We start from the raw sequence: 26121 nt of genomic DNA on the forward strand, positions 1-26121 counted from the left end.
TTAAGGCAGCACATCCTATTTTGTGTGTTGGGTATCTACCTTAATTAGAAGGTTACAGTAGAGATGCGTACACACGGGGCAATTTATCGATGAGAGATATATATCGCTCAGTGTCCCGTATTCATCAGCGACCAGAGATGGTCAGCTGATCACAGGAGCAAGCGATAAATCACCGGGTGCACACTCCCATCGCTGGCAATATGGTCGCTGAGTGACCATATTGCCAGCGATTTTTGCCCGTGTGTACACAGCTTAAGTCTTTCTTTTGGATGCAGCAGTGTGTCATATAGTAATAATCACAATTTTATTTTATCTGTGGACACATTACCCAGAATCTGTGGTAGTTAGGGCCTGATTCAGGATCAATCATTTCCGATTCTGTGGGACTGCGCATGGGCGTACATGCACACGTGTAGACCCTCTGAGCCAATGCCATCGGTGAGTATCACACTCGGTGATGCTTTTGCATTTTATGGTGCGCCCTTATAAAAAATGCACGGCATTCCCCTCGGATCGCAGTCCGGTCGATGTCTACACGGCTAGGCTGTGAATATCAGGCCCTTAGTCTGTGCGATGCTATCATAAGAAGCACATTTGCCAGTTGTCACTACTGCAGCCCATGTATGGAGGGCTAGGGACAGTTCCTTTGGTAGGTTTTAGATTTAGACGTTGGGCCCAAAATAAAGAACGCTCAATCATGGTCTGTGATCTGTCGTCTGTCAATCAGAGATTCCTGACAATGCGCTTACTTCAGCTTGGATCGCTAATTTGCAAAATTAACAATTATCAAAAGACTGCCCATGCGTGGGACCAAAAAATGTCTAGTTAGTTGTCGCAGAGTAGGTGCAGTTTGATTGACAGGAAGATGGCGTTTAGGGACAGAAACATGGCGTTTTCTGGGTGTGCTTGCCCAGGTGTTTTTCAGGGGATCAGCAATGACCCCTTACAGCCTGGTTCTTTAGCAGATTAGTGGAATCCCTCGACCAGGGTGGGAGGGGCCCGGCGGGACCTAAAAAGGGACTTATGGGGGGAATAATGGTATTGGGGTGTGGCCAGTGCAATTGCGTCAATCGTGGCCACACCCCACAAGGGTGGGGCTATGGAAACACAATTCACATCAACTGGTCCCCGTGAAGGGGGCGTTTTGGGAGACTGGCAGTAATGCTGGGTGCTTGCTCACCTTTCCGGGGGGTGGGAGGATCCTATTTTCGGGAGCCTCCCAGACATTCTGCGAAGGTAAAAAAACATTTGTTATCCCAATTGCACACTGAGTGAGAAAATTACTACATAATAATCAGATAATACAGAGATCTTGGTTGCATATATCTGCAGATATAGGGCTAAGCCCCCAGGCCGTACGTCAAGGCATCTCTGTCACTGGGAATCCCTAATACTGGGTATGGGTCTGGGGTGTGGGCCCCCAACATGCCGACACAGGCTGAGTACTCCAGGGCAGCACACAAATGAAAATTAGTAAGGGTTAATAAGAAGCACATAGGTGCTATGTAGGGAAGTGAAGGTGTGATTAAAATACAAAATATATACAAAGTGATAGGAAAAAATAAGTGTTAATAAAGTGTTAGGGTGTGCTAACCTGGAGCAGACCAGCCCTACCAACACAGGGGGCACCACACTCCCAAACCCATCCCAGTAGCAATAACATATATGTCTGGGCTTAATAGCCTAGTGTAAGGCCACATGATAATGGCGTATAACATCTGAGAGCCAGCTTACCTGGAGCTACCCCTGGCTTCTCCAATGGCACTCAGGAGTCAGCAATAATCCTAATGCTGACTCATCTATGCCTCTCAACTGCACAACACTTTTGTTGGTAAGCTGCTCAATCAGGGAAGACTTCTGATATCATCAAGAGATAGGGGGTTGTGACCTTTCCTGCGCTGTAAGGGTAGCTGCACTTCTATATACCTCGCTGTTAATAGAGGTATGAAACAAAGATAGATGAAAAAAAGATATAGAGGTGCGCTAAGAGTTTCACCCAAAGTATAAACGTGTTGGTAAAACAATATATATTAAAAAAAATATATTTTATACAACAAATAAAAACAATTGATGTTCACACAAAATTCACATCACAATTAGTCCGGTGTTTGATACCACTTTCAACTGGTGTTTTCCTGAAAACCCTACGCGTTTCGTCCCAGAGGGACTTCTTCAGAAGAAACAAGGTATCAATCAACAGTAATTTCTATCTCCAATGGTAGACGAACCAAAAAGGAGGGTCAACACCACAGGGAAGATATGGACTGTCTGAGTATCATCATCTTAGGACCAAAATATAAAAGTATATAAAAAAATTATACAATATAATATAGAACAACCAGTAATCATTTGTCCAGTCGGGATACGGTCATTTGGTCCACAACAACTAGTTGACATTCAGCAAAGTCAACATGGGTCTAGGTCGACATGGGTTTAGGTCAACAGGTCGACACAAACATTATGTCAACATGGACACGGTTGATGGTCAAAAGGTCGACATGGGGTTTTTCACTGTTTTTTTAGCCGACATGTGCTGACCATCCACTAGGGCGTGGTGGGAGAATATAAAAGTTGTGCCAAAAGCATTGCGAGCACAGCAAGCGATGATGCGAGGGGATGCGATGCACTTCAAACTGTGTCCATGTCGACATTGGTAAAAAAAACAGTGAATAACCCCATGTGGACCTTTTGACTGTCAACCTTGCCCATGCCGACCTAATGCTTGTGTTGACCTAATGACCCTGTCAACCTAGACCCATGTCGACCTTGTGCCATGTCGACCCTGCTGCATGTCGACCTAGTTGTTGTAGACCAAATGATCCACGCCCGTCCAGTCTCTTGCTTTTATATTAATCAGATTAATTCTATGTGTGTCCAGCAGAGTGCGCTGTTGTATAACAGTATGAGTCTTTGTAGCATATGACCATTGATCAGTGTATAATCCCTATAGCGTCCTTTAATATGAGATGAGTTGATTTTCTACATATTAACGAACATTAGACATTAGACATTTAGGGGCCCATTTATAATTCAATTCCTGAAAACACCCGGTTTCAGGGGGTTAGCCGCAAATATTAAGAATCACTAGAATGTATCAAGGAGGGACCGCAGCAGGAATCTCTGATACCTACTGTACCGCTGCCTCCCCATAGGTTTCTATGGGGGATGCGAAGCTGCCCGATGTATTAACATCAGGAAGCAGCACTTCACACCCCTGCTCTACAGCCATTCTGTGATGGCTGTAGCCTATTGTAGCCTATGACCGCACTGCCGCTGGGACAGTGCGGTTAGCGGGATCGGCGGGGGGGGGGGGGGTGTCAACGCTAACCACGCATGCGCAGCCCCCCCGGCTGCGATCCCTCCTGCCCCATGGCCAGCTGCATCCCCCGTAGGCTGCTATGGGGGATGCGAAGCTGCCGGATGTATCAACATCAGGCAGCAACACTTCACATCCCTGGGCTACCTCCATTCTAAGATGGTGATAACCCATTGTAGCCTGGGGCAGTGCGGTCACACACACAACGTTATTCAAAATATATATAGTCTGCTGCAGGTGAGGGAGGGCGGTTTGCTGCGCCACTCACCAGGGGAAGGGGGGTGGGGCAGTCCCACCGCTCACACGCTGCAGGTCGTGGTCCACGGGGGGGTGCCGCTCACCAGTTTCCACACTGAGGAAGGGGGGGAGGGGGGGCTGGCTGCTCCTAAGTGCCGCCCTCCAGTGGCCGGTGCCCCAGGCAAATGCCTAAAGCTGCCTAGTGGTAGCGCCGGCCCTGGGTCTTTGACTGGGGTTGATAGGATGTATAGGTAGTCTTCTTTTACACTCACTAGAGGGTGGTAATCAGTCCAACCCTGTCCTGCTTCCCATACTTGATGTATGCTCTGGGTTGTTCAGCACAGTCCATCTGCTTGTATCATTTTTAATGCCTGTTATTTGATATTTCTCTGTTGTGAGGCTAAAGAATAGCAGAAAAATCTGAAATGTTTGCATATTGAAAAGAAATGTGTTGCATTTCAATATAGTGTATTTATCTGGTTTATTCTGAAGATCTACTAACCCCCCCCCCCCCCCCCCCCCCCCCCCCCCCCCCCAAAACAGTTAATATTTATCACACTTCTTCAGTGGAATATAATTATGCTATAGATGAGAGAACTGTGTAATATCATATACCAGGAAGTTACCTATACATGCAAACAATCTCACCAATGCTCCATTGTGGAAAAGAGAGACTTGTATTATTTGAGAGACTTTCCGGAAAAATCTTTACATATTTAGCAGTGCTATTCTGAAAACTGCTGAGCATACTCCCACCTTAGTAAATTTCCCCCTTGGAACCCATAGAGGGTGGTCACTTATATATGACCCACTTACAATCAGGGGTGCCGAGAGGGAGGGGGAGCAGGTACAATTTACCCGGGTCCAGGCCTGTCAGGGGGGCCCGGGTCTGGACACACAATTTTTTTTAAATTTGGTGACGAGTGTGCTGGGTCTGAGTGCATCGTAGTCAACTTTTCAGTGGTGGCATTGGGAGTGCAGATGTGGGCGGATGTGGGCCGGCATGAGGGCAGCAGCATCACAGAGGTCTTTCCGCTCTCCGACTCCAGGGCCTTCTGAGAGCCCACCACGTGATTTAGGAGTTTACTCCTGGCAGAGCATGTTAACCCCTGGCAGAGCATGTAACCCATGGCAGAGCATGTAACCCCTGGCAGAGCATGTAACCCCTGGCAGAGCATGTAACCCCTGGCAGAGCATGTAACCCCTGGCAGAGCAGGTTAATCCCATGGCAAAGAGCAGGTTAATCCCATGGCAAAAAGCATGTTAACCCCTGGCAGAGCATGCAACCCATGGCAGAGCATGTAACCCCTGGCAGAGCAGGTTAATCCCATGGCAAAGAGCATGTTAACCCCTGGCAGAGAATGTAACTCCAGGAAGAACATGTAAACCCATGGCAACAAGCATGTTAACCCCTGGCAGAGCATGTTAACCCATGGCAGAGCATGTAACTCGGGCAGAGCATGTAACACCTGGCAGAGCATGTTAATCCCATGGCCAAGAGCATGTTAACCCCTGGCAGAGCATGTAACTCCAGGGAGAGCATGTAAACCCATGGCAATGAGCATTTAACCCCTGGTAGAGCATGTAAACCCCTGGCATCAAGCATGAATCCCATAGCAATGAGCATTTAGGTAAGTGGAACTTACAGTATGTGGCATAATATGTGTGGTATTATATGTAGTAGACATTACAATGTGTGGCATAATATGCAATGAGCATTACGGTGTGTGGAATAATGTGTAATGGGCATTATGGCATGTGGTAAAATATGTAATAGGTATTACAGTGTATGGTATAATGTGTACTGGCCACTACGGTTTGGCATAACGTGTAATGAGCATTATGGCAGGTGGTATATGTAATGGGTGTGTGACATGTGTAATAGGCATTAAGGTGTAAATTTTTGTCCCTGTATCCACCAGTGGCGTAACAAGGGTCAACAGAGTGTGCGGGGAGCGCTGTCCGTGGGTGCCCTAGGAAGTTGTTGTACCAGGGCCCAGGATTTCTCTTGGCGGCCCTGCTTACAATTTCAAATTAATAACATTATTGTGCCAGCTGTGCCACCCTATTTCATACCCAAAACCCTTGTTGGGCAAGGCAAACTACAAGTGGGTCATTTGAAAAGTGACCACCCCTTGGGGCTTCCCAGTGTCCAATTTTTTGGCCTAGGCTATTTAACCCTTGCAAAACTACAGCTACTTAGTAAAAATCTGGTGTCCTTGCCTGCTTCTCCGCAGTATTTCATGCAAAACCTTGTTGGGCAAGGGAAATTGCTAGTGGCCACATGTAAGTGACCATCCTGGAGCACGAATAATTAGTGAATTATGAATATAAGGAGGAGACGCTGATGACGCAGCTGACGGAACGTGGTTCATCTCTACGGCAATGGGAGACTTCTTTCCCTTCTTCTGCCATTACTAATATTATTTTCAAGTACCCCCAACCAGTCTGCAGTATACCCGCAGGGGTACCCCAGGTTGGGAACTGCTGTATTAGGGCAATGAATTGATTCCTCAACAGCCAGGTCAGGGGTTCTGATGTCAAGCATGTTTAAAAATCCATATCCCCCCACAGATAGGCGATCATGGCTGAGGGATCTGAGCATTGCAGTCACTGATGTATGAGGGCCATAAGAAGCTGGAGAACAAAGAAGAAGTAAATAAGAAGCTGGAACACGATAAATATGCTAACTTCAGCATTGTGTATCAGGATAGCGATGTATCGGGGTAACATAGACTATAGTATCAGGGTAACTAATACTGATTTTACAACAAAGTTCTGGCTCTGAATCAGGATTTGGAACATGGGTCCAAGCTGGATCAGACGAAGAAATTATGCCTTTCCCACTGTGGAGCCGACCAAGGATATTCCTGGGTTGGTGACGTTTTCTCAATGCACAAGGGAGGCCAGCGCTTGAAAAGGACATCATCTATAAACAATGAAAAATCTGGCAGATCGGAATACCTGGATCGTATCCTCGGTTCTGTTAGACAATGTCCCTCCATAGATGTCACCCCACATCATGCCTCCAGCCTCTGTGCACTGACTGACTGCTGTACGCATGTGCGCTGCATCCATTCCCCCTCACCCGGCATTGTTTTGCTGCTATCTGTATAGCAGGTCAGACAGCAGCACAGATAGTGTGTGTAATGTCCCCTTACTTCTCCACCTCCCACGGAACACCGCAGTTCGGAAAGCATAGGCTATTTCCATGCTGTAAACTAGGGCTGGGCAATTGCAGCCCTCCAGATGTTGAGGAACTACACATCCCAGCATGCCTTGCATCAGTTTCAGCATGGCCACATAGCAAAACTAATGCAAAGCATCCTGGGATGTGTAGTTCCTCAACATCTGGAGGGACGCAATTGCCCAGCCCTGCTGTAAACGGAACATAGCAGGAGAGGATCAGGGCAACAAAGTATCTGAGTAACATAGCAGGAGAGTATCAGGGTAACATATTAGTAACATAGCAGGAGATATAAGGGCGGCATAGTATCTGAGCAACATAGCAGGAGAGTATCAGGGCAACATCGTATCTGAGCAACATAGCAGGAGAGGATCAGGGCAACAAAGTATCTGAGTAACATAACAGGAGAGTATTATTGGAACATAGTATTTGACTAACATAGCAGAAGAGTATAAGGGCAGCATAGTATTTGAGCAACATAACAGAGGAGTATCAGGGCAACATCTTGTCTGAGCAACATAGCAGGAGAGTATCAGGGCAAAATAGTATCTGAGTAACATAGCAGGAGAATATTGGGGCAACATATTATCCGAGTAACATAGCAGGCGAGTACCTGGGAAATAAAGTACTTGAGCAACATAGCAAGAAAGTATTAGGGCAACATATTATCTGAGCAACATAGCAGAAGAGTATCATGCCAACATCATATCTGAGTAACATAGCAGGAGAGTATCAGGGTAACATCGTATCTGAGCAACATAGCAGGAGAGTACCAGGGCAACATCATATCTGAGTAAAATAGCAGGAGAGTATCAGAGTAACATCGTATATGAGCAAGATAGCAGGAGAGTACCAGGGCAATATCGTATCTCAGTAACATAGCAGGAGAGTATCAGGGCAACATCGTATCTGAGCAACATAGCAGGAGAGTACCAAGGCAACATCGTATCTGAGCAACATAGCAGCAGAGTACCAAGGCAACATCGTATCTTAGTAACATAGCAAAACAGTGTTTTATTTCTTTATTTACAGTATCTTATATAGCGCACACATATTCTGCAGAGCTTTACAAAGAATATTTGAACAGTCACATCAGTCCCTGCCCCAGCGGAGCTTATTCCATACCACATGTACACGCACACACATTCATTCTTGGGAAAATTTTGTAGGGAGATAATTAACCTACCAGTATAGTTCTGGATTGTAGGAGGAAACCAGAGTACCCAGAGGAAACCCATGCAAACACAGGAAGAATATACAAACCACGCATGCTGCACCAGGGAAACATAGTATCTGAATAACATATCAGGAGAGTAGCAGGGCAACATAGTATATGAAAAACATAGTATCAATATAATACAGTATGACAATAGCTGGTTCCAGTTGTTAGGTCAACAGTAATTAGGACGACAGTCAATAAATAGGTTGACCACTATTGGTCAAGAGGCAAAAGGTCAACATGGTCAAACGTTTTTCACTATATTTTTGTTCATACTTTATAATTCACATGGACTACAATTACTACAAGGCGAGCGTATACATATACTAATTGGGGCCCAAGTCAACAGATGTCGACATAGACACACAAAACTCATGTCAACATTTCCATGTATTGTCTATTTCCATGTTGACATTTTTGTTCTGTTGACCTTTTGTCCATGTCGACCTAGCGCATGTCAACATTGTCCTGTGTCAACATTTTTACCATCGAACAATAGTGGTCAACCTAATGACTGTCAACATTATTACTGTTGACCTAATGTCATATATAGTTATATAGAAGTAACATAGCAATAGTAGTAATATAAGCATAACATAGGAACAGTAGTGTTATAGGAGTAGCATAGGAATAGTAGTACTACAAGAATAACATAGGAACAGTAGTAATACAGGAGTAACATGGGAACAGTAGTAGTATAGGAGTAATATAGTAATAATACAGAAGTAACATATGAATAGCAGTATTATAGGAGTAACATACAGTAGGAACAGTAGTAGTATAGGAGTAATACAGAAGTAACATATGAATAGCAGTATTATAGTATTATAATATAAGCGTAACATAGGAACAGTAGTGTTATAGGAGTAGCATAGGAATAAAAGTACTACAAGAATAACATAGGAACAGTAGTAATACAGGAGTAACATGGGAACAGTAGTAGTATAGGAGTAATATAGTAATAATACAGAAGTAACATATGAATAGTAGTATTATAGGAGTAACATGGCAATAGTAGTAATATAAGCGTAACATAGGAACAATAGTGTTATAGGAGTAACATAGGAATAGTAGTACTACAAGAGTAACATAGGAACAGTAGTAATACAGGAGTAACATGGGAACAGTAGTAGTATAGGAGTAATATAGTAATAATACAGAAGTAACATATGAATAGTAGTATTATAGGAGTAACATACAGTAAGAACAGTAGTAGTATAGGAGTAATACAGAAGTAACATATGAATAGCAGTATTATAGTATTATAATATAAGTGTAACATAGGAACAGTAGTGTTATAGGAGTAGCATAGGAATAGTAGTACTACAAGAATAACATAGGAACAGTAGTAATACAGGAGTAACATGGGAACAGTAGTAGTATAGGAGTAATATAGTAATAATACAGAAGTAACATATGAATAGTAGTATTATAGGAGTAACATACAGTAGGAACAGTTGTAGTAAAGGAGTAATAGTAGTAATACAGAAGTAACATATGAATAGCAGTATTATAGTATTATTATGGAATAGCAGAATTATAGAAGTAACACTGGAACAATATAGGAGTAACAAAGGAATAGTAGTATTATATAAGTAACAGGAATAGTAGTATAGGAATAACAGGAATAGTAGTAATAAAGGCGTAACATATGAATAGTAATAGTATAGAAGTAACATAGCAATAGTAGTAATAAAGGCGTAACATAGGAATAGGAATAGTATAGGAGTAACATACTGTAGGAATAGTTACAGTATAGGAGTAACATAGGAATAGTAGTAATACATGAGTAGCATGGGAATAGTAGTAATACAGGAGTAACATATGAATAGCAGTATTATAGCAGTAATATAGGAACAGTAGTAATAGGAATAGTAGAATTATCGAAGTAACACTGGAACAGTAGTAATATAGGAGTAACATAGGAATAGTATAGGAGTAACATACTGTAGGAATAGTTACAGTATAGGAGTAACATAGGAATAGTAGTAATACATGAGTAGCATGGGAATAGTAGTAATACAGGAGTAACATATGAATAGCAGTATTATAGCAGTAATATAGGAACAGTAGTAGTATATGAGTAATATAGTAATAGTAATAATACAGAAGTAACATATTGATAGTAGTAGTATAGGAGCAACATACAGTAGGAACAGTAGTAATACAGGAGTAACAGGAATATTAGAATTATCGAAGTAACACTGGAACAGTAGTAATATAGGAGTAACATAGGAATAGTAGTATTATATGAGTAACAGGAATAGTAGTAATAACGGCGTAACCTAGGAATAGTAATAGTATAGGAGAAACATAGCAATAGTAGTAATAAAGGTGTTACATAGGAAAAGTAATAGTATAGGAGTAATCTCTTATATATTTAGCCAGATCCGTCACTCAAAGCAGTGTGGCAAACGGTGGGCGGGGTTACACGGGTGATTGACAGGCCCGTCCACCGTCAGCCACACTGCAAAACCTGGCCACTTCCGTAATACACACCACCCCCCTTGGCCTCTGTTCTCCACACAATCCGCCCCCTCCTCGGCCACCAACCCCGCCCCACGGCTACACACCGCGCCCCCCTACCTACCCCCCCCCCCCCACACACACACACACATCATCCGGCCGGCACACAACCTCACACACTACCCCAGGGTTGGCGACCCTCCCGCATTTAGCGGGAGTATCCCGCTTTTTGATCCCGTCTCCCGGGAATCTATGGCATCCTCCCGGCTTTTAGGCTGCCTGTCCAAAAAAAAAAAAACCCCAGTGACTGCGCATGCGCAAGTTACAAAGCGCAGGGGCTGACGGTGACCTCGCGGCTTTCCTATTACATGCCGGCTGGGGTTCTGTACTACCGGACGTGGTCAGGTCACCGTCATAGCCCTGGCAGCGGCAGCACAGTGACAGCATGGGGCAGACACGGGAGCAGCAGAGGAAGCAGTACGAGCAGCAGAGGGCAGCGCCGCAGAGTACATGGTAAGCTAGCGGCAGGCTTCCCTCCTGCTTCTTTCCCTCTGCTCCCCGCTGTTTTCTTTAATAGGGCTCGGGCTCAGGCTGTCTCTTCTCCCCCCCCCTCGCTACAGACCCCCACGCTGCCGCTGCAGCTTCATAAAAATTGCTCCCCTCCCCAGTCCCCACTACCTTATAACATATAAGGTGCAGGAGGAGAGGAACATTTCTTTTTAGAAAGCAGCAGCGTCGTGGAGGGAGGGAGAGAAGAAGGAAAGATTTTCAAATTTGCAAAATGTACCTATAAAGTACACTCTGAAATGTACTTTGCATAGCTCCGCCCATGGCCCGCCCCATTTACATGCCGTAAATGAGGCGGGACCATGGGCGGAGCTATCCAAATTACGTTTGAGAGCTCCCACGCCCCCTATTTCCTCTAACAAGCTGCTCTCTCCCGCAAAGCCCAGCTCAAAAGTCGGCAAGTTTGCACTACCCACCCCCTCCAAGCCCAACACCCCCCCTATGGCCGCCCATACACGGCCAGCCCCAAGGCTACACACCGTGCTCCCCCCGACCATACACTGCCACCCCCCCCCCGCTACACACCGCGCGCCCCTTCCCCCTCACTCTCATAACAGATGTAGTTGCTAACGAGCGGGGGAAAGGGGGCGGGATCTGGGCGGAGTGCGGACTCCTGCGCCCGGAGCAAGGGGGGAGAGAGGCAGCTGGAGGGTGAAAGATGTCAGCAGGGTGCAGGTGGGCAGCAGGGTGCAGGTGGGCAGCAGCACGGGGACGCAGGTGGGAGAGACCTGCTCTCCGCACAGCGCCGGTCCCCGCCAGCAGCAGCACGGGGGCGCAGGTGGGAGAGACCTGCTCTCCGCACAGCGCCGGTCCCCGCCAGCAGCAGCAGCAGCACGGAGGCGCAGGTGGGAGAGACCTGCTCTCCGCACAGCGCCGGTCCCCGCCAGCACCAGCAGCACGGGGGCGCAGGTGGGAGAGACCTGCTCTCCTCTCCGCACAGCGCCGGTCCCCCCCAACAGCAGCAGCACGAAGGCTCCCATGTGCTGGCCACCCTAACCTGCGCTCTCACTGCTGCCAGGGAGAGGAGGGAGCAGCACCAGCAGCACATAAGGAGGACGCTGTAACAGCACAGCACAGCAACGGGGGCCTTATACACAGCCCTCACCCAGCTCCAGCACATAACCGCCCCCCAAACAACACTTCCACCCCTCAGCAAGCACCACTCCCCCTCTCAGCACAAACACCGCCATACCCCCCGCCCCACCGAAGCACAGCACGCCCACACCCGCACCCCCTTCACCACTAAGCCTGCATCTCCCTCGGCCCGTCCTCACCACCCCTTCCAGCACTACACGCCCTGATACTAGCTGCCCCCCTCCCCCTGCCCTCACTGTCGGAGATCCCGTCCCCCACACCCGCCAGCATCACTCAGACGCACAGCCTTGCCGTGCGCACGCCGCTGGCACCTTCTTTACCCAGCCAGCCAACCAGTGCCTTCGCTCTGTCGGAGGAGCCGTCCCCCCACACCCGCCCGCATCTGTCACAGACACACAGCTCATTGCCGTGCACACGCCACAAGACCCGCCCCTGCCCACCCACTGCCGTCTCCACATACCCGGCAAATCAAGACATTGCCATGCGCCAGCCGCTGCCCGTACACTGCCATGCTCCAGAGGAAGACCCGTCTCCCAACACCCACCAGGATCTACAGAGCCGCACACTACATTGCCGTGCGCCCGCCACTGCCACCTTAATCACACAACAAGCCGCCCATAGATGACGCAGAGCAGCACTCTCCCGGACCCACGGACTGCTGCTGACCACCACTGCTGACCAAGACTGTAAGTACTATGCCATCCACCCCATACCACTACACCACCATGGGGTAGTGGGTGCCATAATATGTGTGCTAAAGTAGTAAAACAGCAGCTACCCCTTAAAGATTACCGTGCTGCATTTACTACTTTAGCAGACGTATGGCACCCACCACCCCATACCACTACACTACCAACGCCTCTCTATCTATGGGGTGCCGGTCAGCCCCACCCTCCATAACCTGATCACGCTGCACTCTCACTAACCATGTACTACTTGGGTAGGCTTATGGCACCCAGCACCCCATACCACTACACCACCAACGCCTTTTCTAACACAACCTCCCTTAAACATTTCATCGCACACTATATTGTGTGCGTTTAAACACACACACACACACTTATGCCTCCAATACTCACAACTACTCACACACCCCTCCATGCCTCCTATATTCACTACTATACACACACCCATCCGTGCCAACAATACTCAAAACTACACACACACACACACACACATATCAATACACATGCACCTCACACTACTTCAACTAACACTTCCCCACATCTATTTACACTCTCCACCCCGTGCTGCCACCAATCTTTACTCTCCAACACCATATGTAAGTACCACCCAGCAGCCCATACCACTACACATCCCCACATGTATTTACACTCTCTACGCCGTGCTGCCACCAATCTTCACTCTTCAACACACTCACAACTACACACCCACACACCCCCATCAATGCCTCCAATACTCCCAACTACACACACACCCATTCATGCCTCCAATACTCACAACTACACACACCCATCAATGCCTCCAATACTCACAACTACACACACACCCATTCATGCCTCCAATACTCACAACTAAACACACACACACACATTCCCATACATGTCTCCAATACTACCAACTCACTCACCCACACACACACACACACCCACCCATCAATGCCTCCAATACTCCCAACTACACACACCCATTCATGGCTCCAATACTCCCAACTACACACACACCCATAACCATACATGCCTCCAAAACCAACTACATACACACACACACACACACACATCTATGCCTCTAATACTCCCACCTACATAACACAGCCTTCACACTACCTACCCTATATCTCTATTAACTCCAGCACCCTACACCACTCACTAAACCTCACATTTTACACTCACATCTGCAATACGCATGCACCTCGCACTACTGCACCTAACACATCCCCACATCTATTTACACTCTCCACAACCTGCTGCCACCAAACTTCACTCTCCAACACCATATGTAAGTACCACCCACCACCCCATACCACTACACCACCAACGCCTTTTCAAACACAGCTCTGCTCCCTTAAACATTTCATTGCACACTATTTAGTGTGCGTTTAGCCACACACTCACTTATGCCTCCAATACTCACAACTACACACACACATCCATGCCTCCAATACACACACCCATCCATGTCTCCAATGCTCACAACTATACACACACACACACAGCCATGCCTCTAATACAAACAAATACACACACACACCCCCATCCATCCATGCCTCAAAAATACACACACACCCATCCATGCCTCCATTACTCACAACTACTCACACACCCCTCCGTGCCTCCTATACTCACAACTACACACACACACACATCCGTACCTTATATGCACTTTCATTAAAAAACATTTATGCTCTCAAATGCACTTTAAGCACATTATTCAGCAAATTACACTACATTTCACACTCACATATATTCCTACTTCTAATGGGGCAAAGCCCCTCACGACGGTGTGAAGAGCGCCCGGAGGGCGCGATGAATCAACTAGTATAGGAATAGTTGCAGTATAGGAGTAGGAATAGTAGTAATACAGGAGTAACATGGGAATAGTAGTAATACAGGAGTAACAGGAATTACAGGAGTAACATGGGAATAGTAGTAGAAGTATAGGAGTAACAAAGGAATACATTGTAGAAGTAACATAGGAACAGAGTAGTAGTATAGGAGTAACATAGGAATAGTAATAAAACAGTAACAAAACATCAGGGTAGGAGACGGTTCCACCGTACAGCGGGTCAGTGCCGGCAGGGAAGGGGTGCACACTGCACACACACAGCCGCCGGGACACGTGACCACCTCCTCCCAGGCTCAGGGGCGTGGCCTGCGGCTGGCGGTGACGTCACGCTCTGTCTGAGCGCAGACCCCAGTAATGGCGGTCAGTGTGTTGCTGGCGGAGCGCAGCGGGGAGAGAGGGTGACCGGCCCGGGGAACTGGAGCAGCGCCCGGGATTCGGATCACTGAGAAGAGACGAGTCGTCCTGGGAGGGAGACTGAGGGCTGCTTGTTCCGGCATTGGGTGGGGAGGCCTCTGGTGCACCCAGTCAGGAGGCTCCGGACGGCGCTATGGGGAACTGCTTGAAATCTCCAACATCGGATGACATCTCCCTTCTACACGAATCGCAGTCTGACCGAGCAAGTTATGGGGATGGGCCTGATGGCGACCAGGAGCCCCCACCCCCTTACCAGGTAATGCCACCCATATACCCCGCTTACCAGGTAATGCCACCCATATACCCCGCTCACCAGGTAATTCCACCCATGTACCCCGCTCACCAGGTGATGCCACCCATGTACCCCGCGCACCAGGTGATGCCACCCATGTACCCCGCTCACCAGGTGATGCCACCCATGTACTCGGCGCACCAGGTGCTGCCACCCATGTACCCCGCGCACCAGGTGATGTAACCCGCTCACCAGGTGATGCCACCCATGTAACCGCTCACCAGGTGATGCCACCCATGTAACCGCTCACCAGGTGATGCCACCCATGTACCCGCTCACCAGGTGATGCCACCCATGTACCCGCTCACCAGGTGATGCCACCCATGTACCCGCTCACCAGGTGATGCCACCCATGTACCCCGCTCGCCAGGTGATGCCACCCATGTACCCCGCTCGCCAGGTGATGCCACCCATGTACCCCGCTCACCAGGTGATGCCACCCATATATACCGTCACCCGTGCCCCGTCCCCCCCCATGCCAGGTAACTTCACCAGTGCCCCCCTCCACGGCGGGTAACGTCACCTATGCCCCCCCTCCGCACCAGGTAACGTCACCTGTCGTCGGCCCCCCTCCGCACCAGGTAATGTCACCTGTGTCCCCCCCTCCGCAACAGGTAACGTCGCCTGTGCTTCCCCCCTCCACGTCGGGTAACGTCACCTGTGCCCCCCCCCCCTCCACGTCAGGTAACGTCACCTGTGGCCCACCCCCCCTCCGCGTCAGGTAACTTCACCTGCCTCCCCCCTCCGCGTAAGGTAACGTCACCTATCTGCCCCATTCCTATCAGGTAATGTCACCTATCCCCCCACCCACCCCCCCTCCACACAAGGTAATGTCGACTAACCCCCCCCTCCTCACACACTCCAGCTAATGTCACCTATGCCCCCCTCCGTGCCAGATAATGTCACCTATGTCCCCCTCCTTCGCGCTAGGTAGTGTCACCTATAGAACCCCCGTGCCAGGTAATGCCCACCATGTTTCACTTTGCCAGACTTTGTCACTTATATACACTCTCTAATGATATAATGTTCGCTGTATACCCCCGCACTATACTTGGATGTTTGTGTTCCTATTATACACATTTGTGTAATATAATATGTCTCTTGGGTGTCTGTGTGCTGTATATACTTCCTGTATGGTCAGTTTTTTGTATGATGTGTATGTTCCTATACACTCAGTTGTGTGTATGCTTGCTGTATATGTTTCCTACAGTGTGTGTGTGTGTGTGCGCGCGTGTATGTTCATATACACTCAGTTGTGTGTGTGTGCTGTGCATGTTTCTTGTATACTCAGTTGTGTGTGCGTGCATGTTTCTTGTATACTCAGTTGTGTGTGCGTGTATGTTCCTGTATACTCAGATGTGTGCTGTATATGTTTCCTGTATACTCAGAGGTGTGTGCTGTATAGGTTTCATATATACTCAGGTGTGTGTATGTGCTGTATGTGTTTCCTGTATACTCAGGTGTGTGTGCTATGTGTGTTTCCTGTATACTCAGGTGTGTGTGCACGCTGTGTATATTTTTACTCAGGTGTATGTGTGCTGTGTATGTTTCCTGTATACTGTGGGGGTGCTTACTCAGGATTATACTGTCCCACAGAGGAGTCAGGTTCCAAAACTGCACTTCAATTATACATATGATACCTTACACTGTGCAGGGCTATGGTGTATGTTCTACAGAGCATTGCTGCATGGTGCATTATAATGTATGGATTCACAGTATATATATCTATCTCAAGGGACCCTGACCATGAAGTGTATAGGTGTTTTACAATGTGTGTCATCAGTCTGCTCTATGCCCCCGTGAGAAAATATTCCCTGTGTAGTGTCTCACAGCTAATCATTGTTCAGTAAATATTTACTTGCATGTGTTTATCCAATCCATCTGGCAGCTGCTGCTGCAGAACATCTTGTGACAATACTGCAGCCCTAGAGTTTATTTGTGATCCTGCGGGGAAAGTTTTCTGTCTAGAGTGCTGATACTATAAGATACAACCGTCATGACCACCCGTTCCATTTATGTAGAACCGGTTTCTGTGAGCGAAGCACACTTGAGTGAGGTAACATGTATGTACAGGCTGTGTAAACACGGCTCAGCTGATGCCTGTTGTTATATAGACTAACAGAAATGTGTCATTGGGTCACCTTTACCAGGTGATTACTGGCAGTCAGTCAGGATTCCGATGGTCGTTTCTCTGACATCGGAATGCCCCCTTTACCCTACCCAATGCTATGCTTTGATCACATTTGGATACTTTCGAGATAATTTTTTTTATTATAATGTCCCCCACCATATGCTTCATTTTATAATGGGATTATGAGTCGAAATAGTAAAGGACAAATCATTATTAGATTGTCCAAATGAATGCTGACACTTGATCCAACCCAACACCAGTGCTAGTATCCCGTATTGTGTAATGTGCAGAATATATTGATCTTTGTTTCATTTTGGCCACATATCTCCGATGCTGAGAAATATTTGGGCGCAGTCAGATGACGTTTATGACCACATGTGCTGTCCATCCTAGTTAGATACTTATATGGTGTGGTGGCCCTTTTGGTAAGTGTGTGGAAGCATGTACTGGCACACAAATGCCGCTATAATGGTGCCCACACACGGTGAGATGTGTGCTAGCTGCAATTTGAGCCATACAGTTTGTTCAATACCATTTGGACTGTACACTGGGTGTGATTTGAACTACACCCGATTTTCGACTACATTACAATAGTCTGCAGGAATGCTTCTGAGCCGGGCAGGCTTAGCTGCGGTCGCGTGCAATATATAGCTTATGATCCTGCCACCTGGGAAGGTCCCAGGCTGCTTAAGGTGGCATTGCATGCGACTTCTCCGAGGTGGGACCTTAAATATCTTATACTGTAAATGACTTTCATACCAACCTGCATCTCCGGTCAGCAGAGATTAATGTACACATGCCGTTTCCAATCCTCTCCCCGTTTTTCAGTGGTGGGCCTTATGGTATGTACACATGGTGAGATCAGTGGTGGGCCTTATGGTATGTACACATGGTGAGATCAGTGGTGGGCCTTGTGGTATGTACACATGGTGAGATCAGTGGTGGGCCTTATGGTATGTACACATGGTGAGATCAGTGGTGGGCCTTATGGTATGTACACATGGTGAGATCAGTGGTGGGCATTATTGTATGTACACATGGTGAGATCAGTGGTGGGCCTTATGGTATGTACACATGGTGAGATCAGTGGTGGGCCTTATGGTATGTACACATGGTGAGATCAGTGGTGGGCCTTATGGTATGTACACATGGTGAGATCAGTGGTGGGCCTTATGGTATGTACACATGGTGAGATCAGTTTGCGGTTCGATTACTATTCGATTTCTGCTAACTCATGTGCGATTTCTATTTGATTTTGACTTTCAGCATTTTCGATATGCCGAAGCGATGCGATTTTGACTTTCTGTATGCAATTTGCATGCAATATTGCCTATTTGATTTTGACTATGCTTTAAATGTAAATAAAAGGTTGTTCATACAACGTAGAGGGGGCATAGAAGTAGCTTGACGACACAGATCACAATGGGATTGCATCAGGATCCAATGGCAAAAAAATAGCATTCGATTCATTCTATCTGTATTCCATTTCCACTATATAGTCTTGGCTGCACTGTCTATATGGCTATTCATGTTCCATTCGATGTCTATGCAATACAATTCGAATTTGTCTATATATTCAATATCGAAGGGTAGATCTCACCGTGTGTACACACCATAAGATCTGTGTGTTATGTATCACATGTAGACTAACACGTGCAGGACATTAGAGATCATTAATACCCCTTTCACATCGCAAAAATAACCTGGCTCGACCTGGGTTTCTGTGTAGTGTGAATGGGCCTTTTTTAATTTCCTGGGTCCAGCAACCCCACATTCCGACCCAGGGTTAAAAGAAGTTTAATCTCGGGCCGGACCTGGGTTGCTGCACAGTGTGAATGGGTAACCCGGGTCGAGCATCCCGGGTCCTATTCACACTATGGAGGCAGCAACTTCTGCTCCAAGCGCTACCTCCTCCCCGTCCCCTGATAATGCTTCGCCTCGTCTGATGTCAGAAACCCAGCAAATGCCGGGTCGCTGTGGGGAGCTGAACCTCGCACATGCAGGGTCGGACCTGTATCCAAATCCCTGGTGCGACTTGGCATTTGTGATGTGAACGGGGCATTACTTTATACACCAGTGTTGTTCAAGCTAATCTCTTTTGCATGGTATCTGCTATTTGGTGAAGTCTTCATTAACCCTCGATGGAGGAACAGTTTTCATAAGTTCCTATGTCTCAGGCATTGGAGCAGTTAAACTTTTTTTTTATTTTTGTGCTCATTGCCTGCATCCTTCTCTAGTGATGTCATTCCCACCCCGGGGCATTAATCAGAAGTTCTGCAATTCCCTAGCTCTGGATAGGTTGATGAGAGGTAATGTGTGTTTTTGTGTGATGTGCGAACACATTAGTCACCCGGGAGGGGACTCCGAGGTCAGCGAGTCTCCCGTGTTTGGGTGCAGGGCTGCGGCCTAGCAGTAGCTCTGTGTGTAGTTTCCTTTGTTATGTACAAGATGGTGATCTCACTGTCTGCGTCTCGCCCTCTTTCTTTTTCAATTGCAGACATAACTTTCCTTCAACGCAGCCGCCCACTTATTGACCCCTGATTTCACTTAAAAGACAGTAGTTGGTAACTCATTTTGCATGGACTGTTTCTCTGTGAATAATACAATGTTTTCTCTTGATATCTAGCAGTGCTGTGTTATAGTTCTCGCTTTATAGTGCTGCATTTTGTAAAAGCCCAAATCACGGCATGTAGAAATGATCCTAATGTTGGAATGCAGGGGACGGTCAGCGTGTGTTCCTTGTGGTGTTACTGTACTTACAGAGGCCTAGTCCGTCCGCACTCTATAGGCGTGAAGACAAAGGATTTCATGAGGGCTCCTTGTGATCAGCTCTGGAAACTGAACAAAGAAACAGCTGATTTCTGTTGTCACTTTTATCATTTTAAAAACAAATGGCATACAAGGCCGCAAAATGTCCAGAGTGCGCGATATATCGCCTGGTGTATGTATATGTGTGTAATATATATATATATATATATATATATATATATATATATATATATATATATATCTCTCATACATACATACATACATACATACATACATACATACATACATACATACATACATACATACATACACTGGCTATTATTTCCCCGTACCCGCTGCGTGCTGCTGGTTAGGCTCGGTGTCTTTCAGTGGCTGTACTGATGGGAAGTCTGCCAGTCATGGTACAACTTCATCTCCAGGTCAGTAAGGCCCTGCTTCTGTATAGCTGGCAGTATGCAAGTGTATATAAGGAGCATTACAAGGATATTAGCGGTTGCAAACACACTAGAACAAAATAAAGGCGCACGGTTCAGTGTGAGAGCAGTGAAACATGATGCAGCTTTTACAGGGACTTCTAGAAACCTATCCCATCTGGAACTAGGGTTTCTCAAACAATGGCTATCTTGGTGCCGTTGTCCCAGTGAGCACTGCCCAGTTCTTGTTTGGTCCTTGGTACAGAGTCAGGTCATTAGGTCGACAGTCAAACGTCGACCACAATTGCTCGACAGGTCATACGTTAGGTCGGCATGGTCAATAGATCGACGTGTTTTTTATGATTTTTTTTGTTTCTTCAAAGCCAACTTTTTACCATGCCAGTGGGCGTAGAAGAAGAATAAAATACTGTGGCGAAGGGATGCGATACGCTTATGTCTATGTCAAAATAGACACCCAAAACATTTTAAAAACTCATGTTGGCCCCTTTCCATATTGACCTTTTTGGCGTGTCAACTTTTTGACTGTTGACCTCGGCACTGTAGACCAATCGACCCTCTTATTGCCCCAGCCCTTGCTGGCTGTTGGGGCCCACAGACGAGGCTGTTAGGTGCAATGTTCGGGGGGGCTGGAGACCTCTTATATATGGCACCAATCACGTTGCCTGTAGTTCTATAACCACACAAATATTTGTAACCGGTTTAGAGGACCGGATATGTAATTGCTTGTAATGCTGACACATTATCCTAATGAAGGCGGAAGTGACTCCATGTCTCACGAGTTAATGGGTACCTGGGCGAATGTATTCAGATGTTAGGAGCGAGGGTTATGAGGATTTTGTAATTAAAAATAATGAGTCATAGATACATTTAATAGGAGTGTAGATATGCAACTTGAGAGGCAGTAACCTCATACCCTACCAGCCTATGAGGGCTAAAACAGTGAGACGAAAAAAACAATACAGAATACTCATATATACCAACTGCAGGTAAGCACAGGTGTGCAATTCACCCCTCCCCAACAACAAAAAGCTTTCAATTGGTCTGCCCCTCTCCCCTTTTTTTTCTAGATTTCCTCACCACCTTTTATGTAGTGCTTCTTTGTTCAACGGTATATAATCCGTTTCCTCAGCTGCCACAATCTTACTGCCAACTTCTTGAGACTTGATGGCCTTAATCTTCCCGATAAGACAAGTGGCGTAGCCATGGCATTCCAACATTTGGACTGACGCACGTGGACGGTAACAGTCCTTAAAGTATCAGCAGTATAGAGTAGTACGGGAGCCATACTTTTTCTTATTGGTGCAGAATAGGATCATCTTTGTTTCTCACCACCATATTTAAGTAAGAGACGCTATAGTGTGTAAATATGATCACTGGTTATTGACTCCTCCTACTGCGTCACAAGAGGTTAGGTTGTTGTCCCCACTATGCGGAAGGCAGTGCTGGTTTTGTTCCCGTTTCGCGCTACAGTGCTGCTAGACTATAATCATTCCAGTTTATCTAGCCACCCACTAAATATAACATAGTGGCATATAATAAACATTGTGCAACATTTGGATTACTTTTATAATATTTCCCTAGTCCCAGCACTTTGCAGTTACTAAACTCTCTTCTGTCTCTACATAGTTAAATATTCTTTGCACAGACACAACTATATGCTCACTCCGAGGCGCATGTTGCTTACATTTGCCCTTGATGGGCACCCTAGCACAGACATCTTGTTGGCATGGTTTGGGTACATTGCCTGAGTGTACAGATTTGTCCGCATAATATATTCTCCATGTGATACAAGTCGCGTTATACATAAAGGGGGTTATTCTAGTTCACTTGCAAAGGCACAATCACTCTCTAATGGACAAAACCATGTGCACTGCAGGTGGGGCTGATGTACGTGCAGAGAGAGAGAGTTAGATTTGGGTGTTTTACTGTTTCTGTGCAGGGTAAATACCATACCTCCCAACTTTTAAAGGTAGGCTGGCCTGGCCTGTACCAGTGACGCTGCCGCGAGGCCACGCCCCGTTTTCGGGGGAATGGTCAGCAGCACACAGCATCTATTCACGGACAACAGGGGGACTCCCAAGTGCATCCCCCCCCCCCTGCCGCAGGAGGGAAACAGGTACGTCCCAAAATACCAGGACGTTCCAGCGATAAGCGGGACGGATGGGAGGTATGAAATACTGATTGCTTTATTTTTATACTGCAATAGAGATATCACCCAAATCTTAACTCTCTCTGCACATGTTACATCAGCCCCACCTTCAGTTCATATGGTTTTGTTCATTAGCGAGTAATTGTGCCTTTGCGAGTGAACTAGAATAACCCCCAAAGTGTGATCTCCATGTGACTCAGTAGCGCCGGGCATCCCTTTTGTGACTTTTTGCACTGAACATAGGCATGCCAAATAACATTTTAATCAGCAGAAGCTGCTTCTGCGTACTGCCTGCTCCGTTTTGCAAAGAAGTTGCATTTTACCAGATAAAGTCACAAAGAATAGATGTCCGTCGCACCATGGCATGGCACACTACAAGGGTTGTTTGACACTGAAGTAGATGTACGTCTTGTAAGGTCAAATGTTTCCTAAATTCTTGCGCAAAATGGGATTATGGCCTACCTGAATTAAACTGATATTTAATTGATAATGGGCATGAAAACTATTCAAAACATTATCCCGGTGCTATTTCTGTAGTGACTGTTCTATAGTTTGATTTAGCCTTTTAATAAAGTTATATGAAATGACAATTGTACATAATATATCTGTAATGTGAAGGTGGGTAACTGCAGTCACACGGGCACAGTGTAATGTTCCGAGCAGACTTTAGCCTTGATTCATAGATAATAAATATTACGGCTATAACCTTCTGTCAGTCCTGTGAGTGCTCTCCTTCCATTGTCACCTCATAACGGGACCAGATTTGGCATACGGCAGTGACTTTTATTTTATTATCCATTACAATGAATTGCAGCACACAGAGAATCTTTTATTGCGCAGTCATACATTATACAGGAACAAATGGAAAGTCATTATAGAACTAAATATCGCATGCTTAGTGCGCAGAAGACACTATTGTGTGTGTGTGTGTGTGTGTGTGTGTGTGTGTGTGTGTATACACACCTCTACAATAGTGTCTTCAGTAACAAGTAATGTCCTTTGGTAAATATTAACAACACTTTAAATATTTCTTAAAACCTTTACTTAAAACAAATGCACTGTACACAGGGTGCGATATGGCTTCCGATGTTGCCGATATAGTGAACATCGGAAGCCATATCCCATGCTGATTGTGTGTTGTTGTTTTTTTGGGGCTTGCAAGCCCGATTTGCTGCCGATGCGCGCCCCCGTCTGATCGCAAATCGGCAGCGATATAGTGAGGGCAGATCTGCACTATACAGTCTAAAGGTGGCCATACAAACGCAGATTTATCTTCAGATCTGTCTGGTTGGAATAAAAACCTGGTTATAGATGAGAGCAAATGACAGTTGACCATTTGCTTGGAAATGCTGGAAAACTGACAAACTGTCACTCATCCATAACCATGTTTTTGTTCCAACCAGCCAGATCTGAAGATAAATCTTACTAGTGTATGGGCACCTTAAATTGTCCCTCTGCAGCATGCCGTGCTATGCGAGTCCCGATACCATCTGATCGCATAGCACGGCATATCTGCCGTGTGTACACACCATAAGACTTTTTGTTGTTGGAATGGTTTTTTCATTGATGTAACAGATACCCTTTACCTTACATCTTTGAAAATAAATGAAAAAATTATTTTGACAAGAAGTTGTACCCATAGACTGTACAATTGCTGGGTGCAATGAGATGTGCGCTGCCGTCACACGTTTCATTACATTATACGTTAAGTTAAATTATAGTTTCTCGGCTATGTTTATTGACTTCAGTTACGAAAGACGAGGCTTGATCATGAGGTACGAACGTTTATACACATTCAAGGTTTGTGGGTGGAGGATGGCGTTTGTTTGGACTTTGACCCAAGCTGTGCTCATTGGAGCGTGTGCATAGAGAATTGGTTTAGTCGCTGCCAGTAACAATCAGAGGCTTTTGCACATATTGCAGTAAGGGAACGCCATTACTAACAATTATTTATTTTTTTCCCCCAAATTCAAGCACATGTCATTTCTTTTATAACTGTATGGGCTCCCAACATACTGGGTTAAAAACAAACAAGCGTTGAATTTACCGTCAGGTTATTACTCCTTTTACTGTCTTGAATGGAATTTAATGTATTTGCGAACGCTGTATTTCTGTATTGTAAAGTTTTCCTGTCAATAGATAAAATTTGAAAAAACAAACAAGCGTTCTATGATGCATTACCGGTAGCAGGTGACCAAATCGTCACTTAAAATTCTCATATTTCCCTTGTCTTTATGATCATCCTCCAGTTTTGGACAGGTGAGATACAGAAGCCGCTTGGTTTCAGTTGCACATCCAGGTATACTGTAGACACATGTATCTCAAATCTGTGGTCTCCGTTGATGCCATAATGCTCCTCAGATTTGTGGCCACCGTTACTCCTATTGTGTTCAGATCTTCGACCTTCCATTGAGTACCTCAGATCCGTGGTCCCTGTTACTGTCAATGTACCTCTGATTCTTGGTCTCTGCATTTGCTATTGTGCACCTCAGATTCCATAACTGCTGTTTTGCTCCCTCATATACTTGGTTTCTGTATCGGTCATTGTGCATCTCGCATCCATGGACCCCAAAACCGCCATTCCAGCTTTTGTCACTGCAAATTCTAATACCAAATAGTCTGATGAAGAGTTTCCCAAACACGGCCTCAGGGCACGCTAACACTACAGATTTTAAGCATATCCATGCTTGGCCACATGTGACTTATTTAGTATTTAGTGTTCTTTCTAGGAACTAACTGCGGCAGGGTGCAGCGGCTTGGGGGCACCATAAAGGGGGCGGACCGGGCCCGCCAACGTCATCGTTGTAGGCGACCCCGGGCCGCTGACGTCGCTAAAGGGGGTGTGATCAGGCCGCCACGTCGCAAAAGGCGGCGTGATCGGGCCGCCACGTCGCTAAAGGGGGCGTGATCGGGCCCCGCCGTAGTCCCTGAGCTGCCGGTGAAGCCTAGCACCGCCGAGATTGCGATGCCTGGAGCTTCCCCGGGCACACCAGCAAGACAGGCCGCAGGCTATATTAGTTATTAGTATATGCGCTGCTCATACTATCGTTATACTGCTGTTTAACACGTAAGACATGCAGGCATGTGCAGGGATGAATGTAGAAAGTATAGGGTTTCAGCACACAGTAACTGGAGGAGCCGGTAATGGTGCTTACTCATGCAGGCTAAGTACAGTGAGGACGTGGCTGTTATAGGTGCAGGTGGAAATACATAGGGCAGTTTTCAATGCTCTTTGGCGAGCAGTGCTGCATGCTCGCTGTCACAGCTCGCGGGTCAGTATTCTTGTCAGTATGGCCTGTTTTCGGCGATGCTCGCCGTT

The 26121-nt window shown here is 46.4% G+C and overlaps 1 protein-coding gene across 1 annotated transcript in view; it reads left to right on the top strand.

Moving 5' to 3' along the window:
- The first annotated feature begins 14923 nt into the window (after nucleotides 1–14923).
- The window catches only part of RNF11 (ring finger protein 11), a 28310-nt gene continuing 17112 nt past the window's right edge, over nucleotides 14924–26121 (top strand). The window contains exon 1 of the mRNA XM_083157383.1: nucleotides 14924–15283. Within this exon, the coding sequence (XP_083013509.1) occupies nucleotides 15161–15283 (123 nt within the window). The 5' untranslated portion in view covers nucleotides 14924–15160. The remainder of the gene's footprint in view (nucleotides 15284–26121) is intronic.

The sequence above is a fragment of the Crinia signifera genome, chromosome 8 (genome assembly GCF_055691185.1).
Source record: "Crinia signifera chromosome 8, ASM5569118v1, whole genome shotgun sequence".
Classification (NCBI taxonomy): Eukaryota; Metazoa; Chordata; class Amphibia; order Anura; family Myobatrachidae; genus Crinia; species Crinia signifera.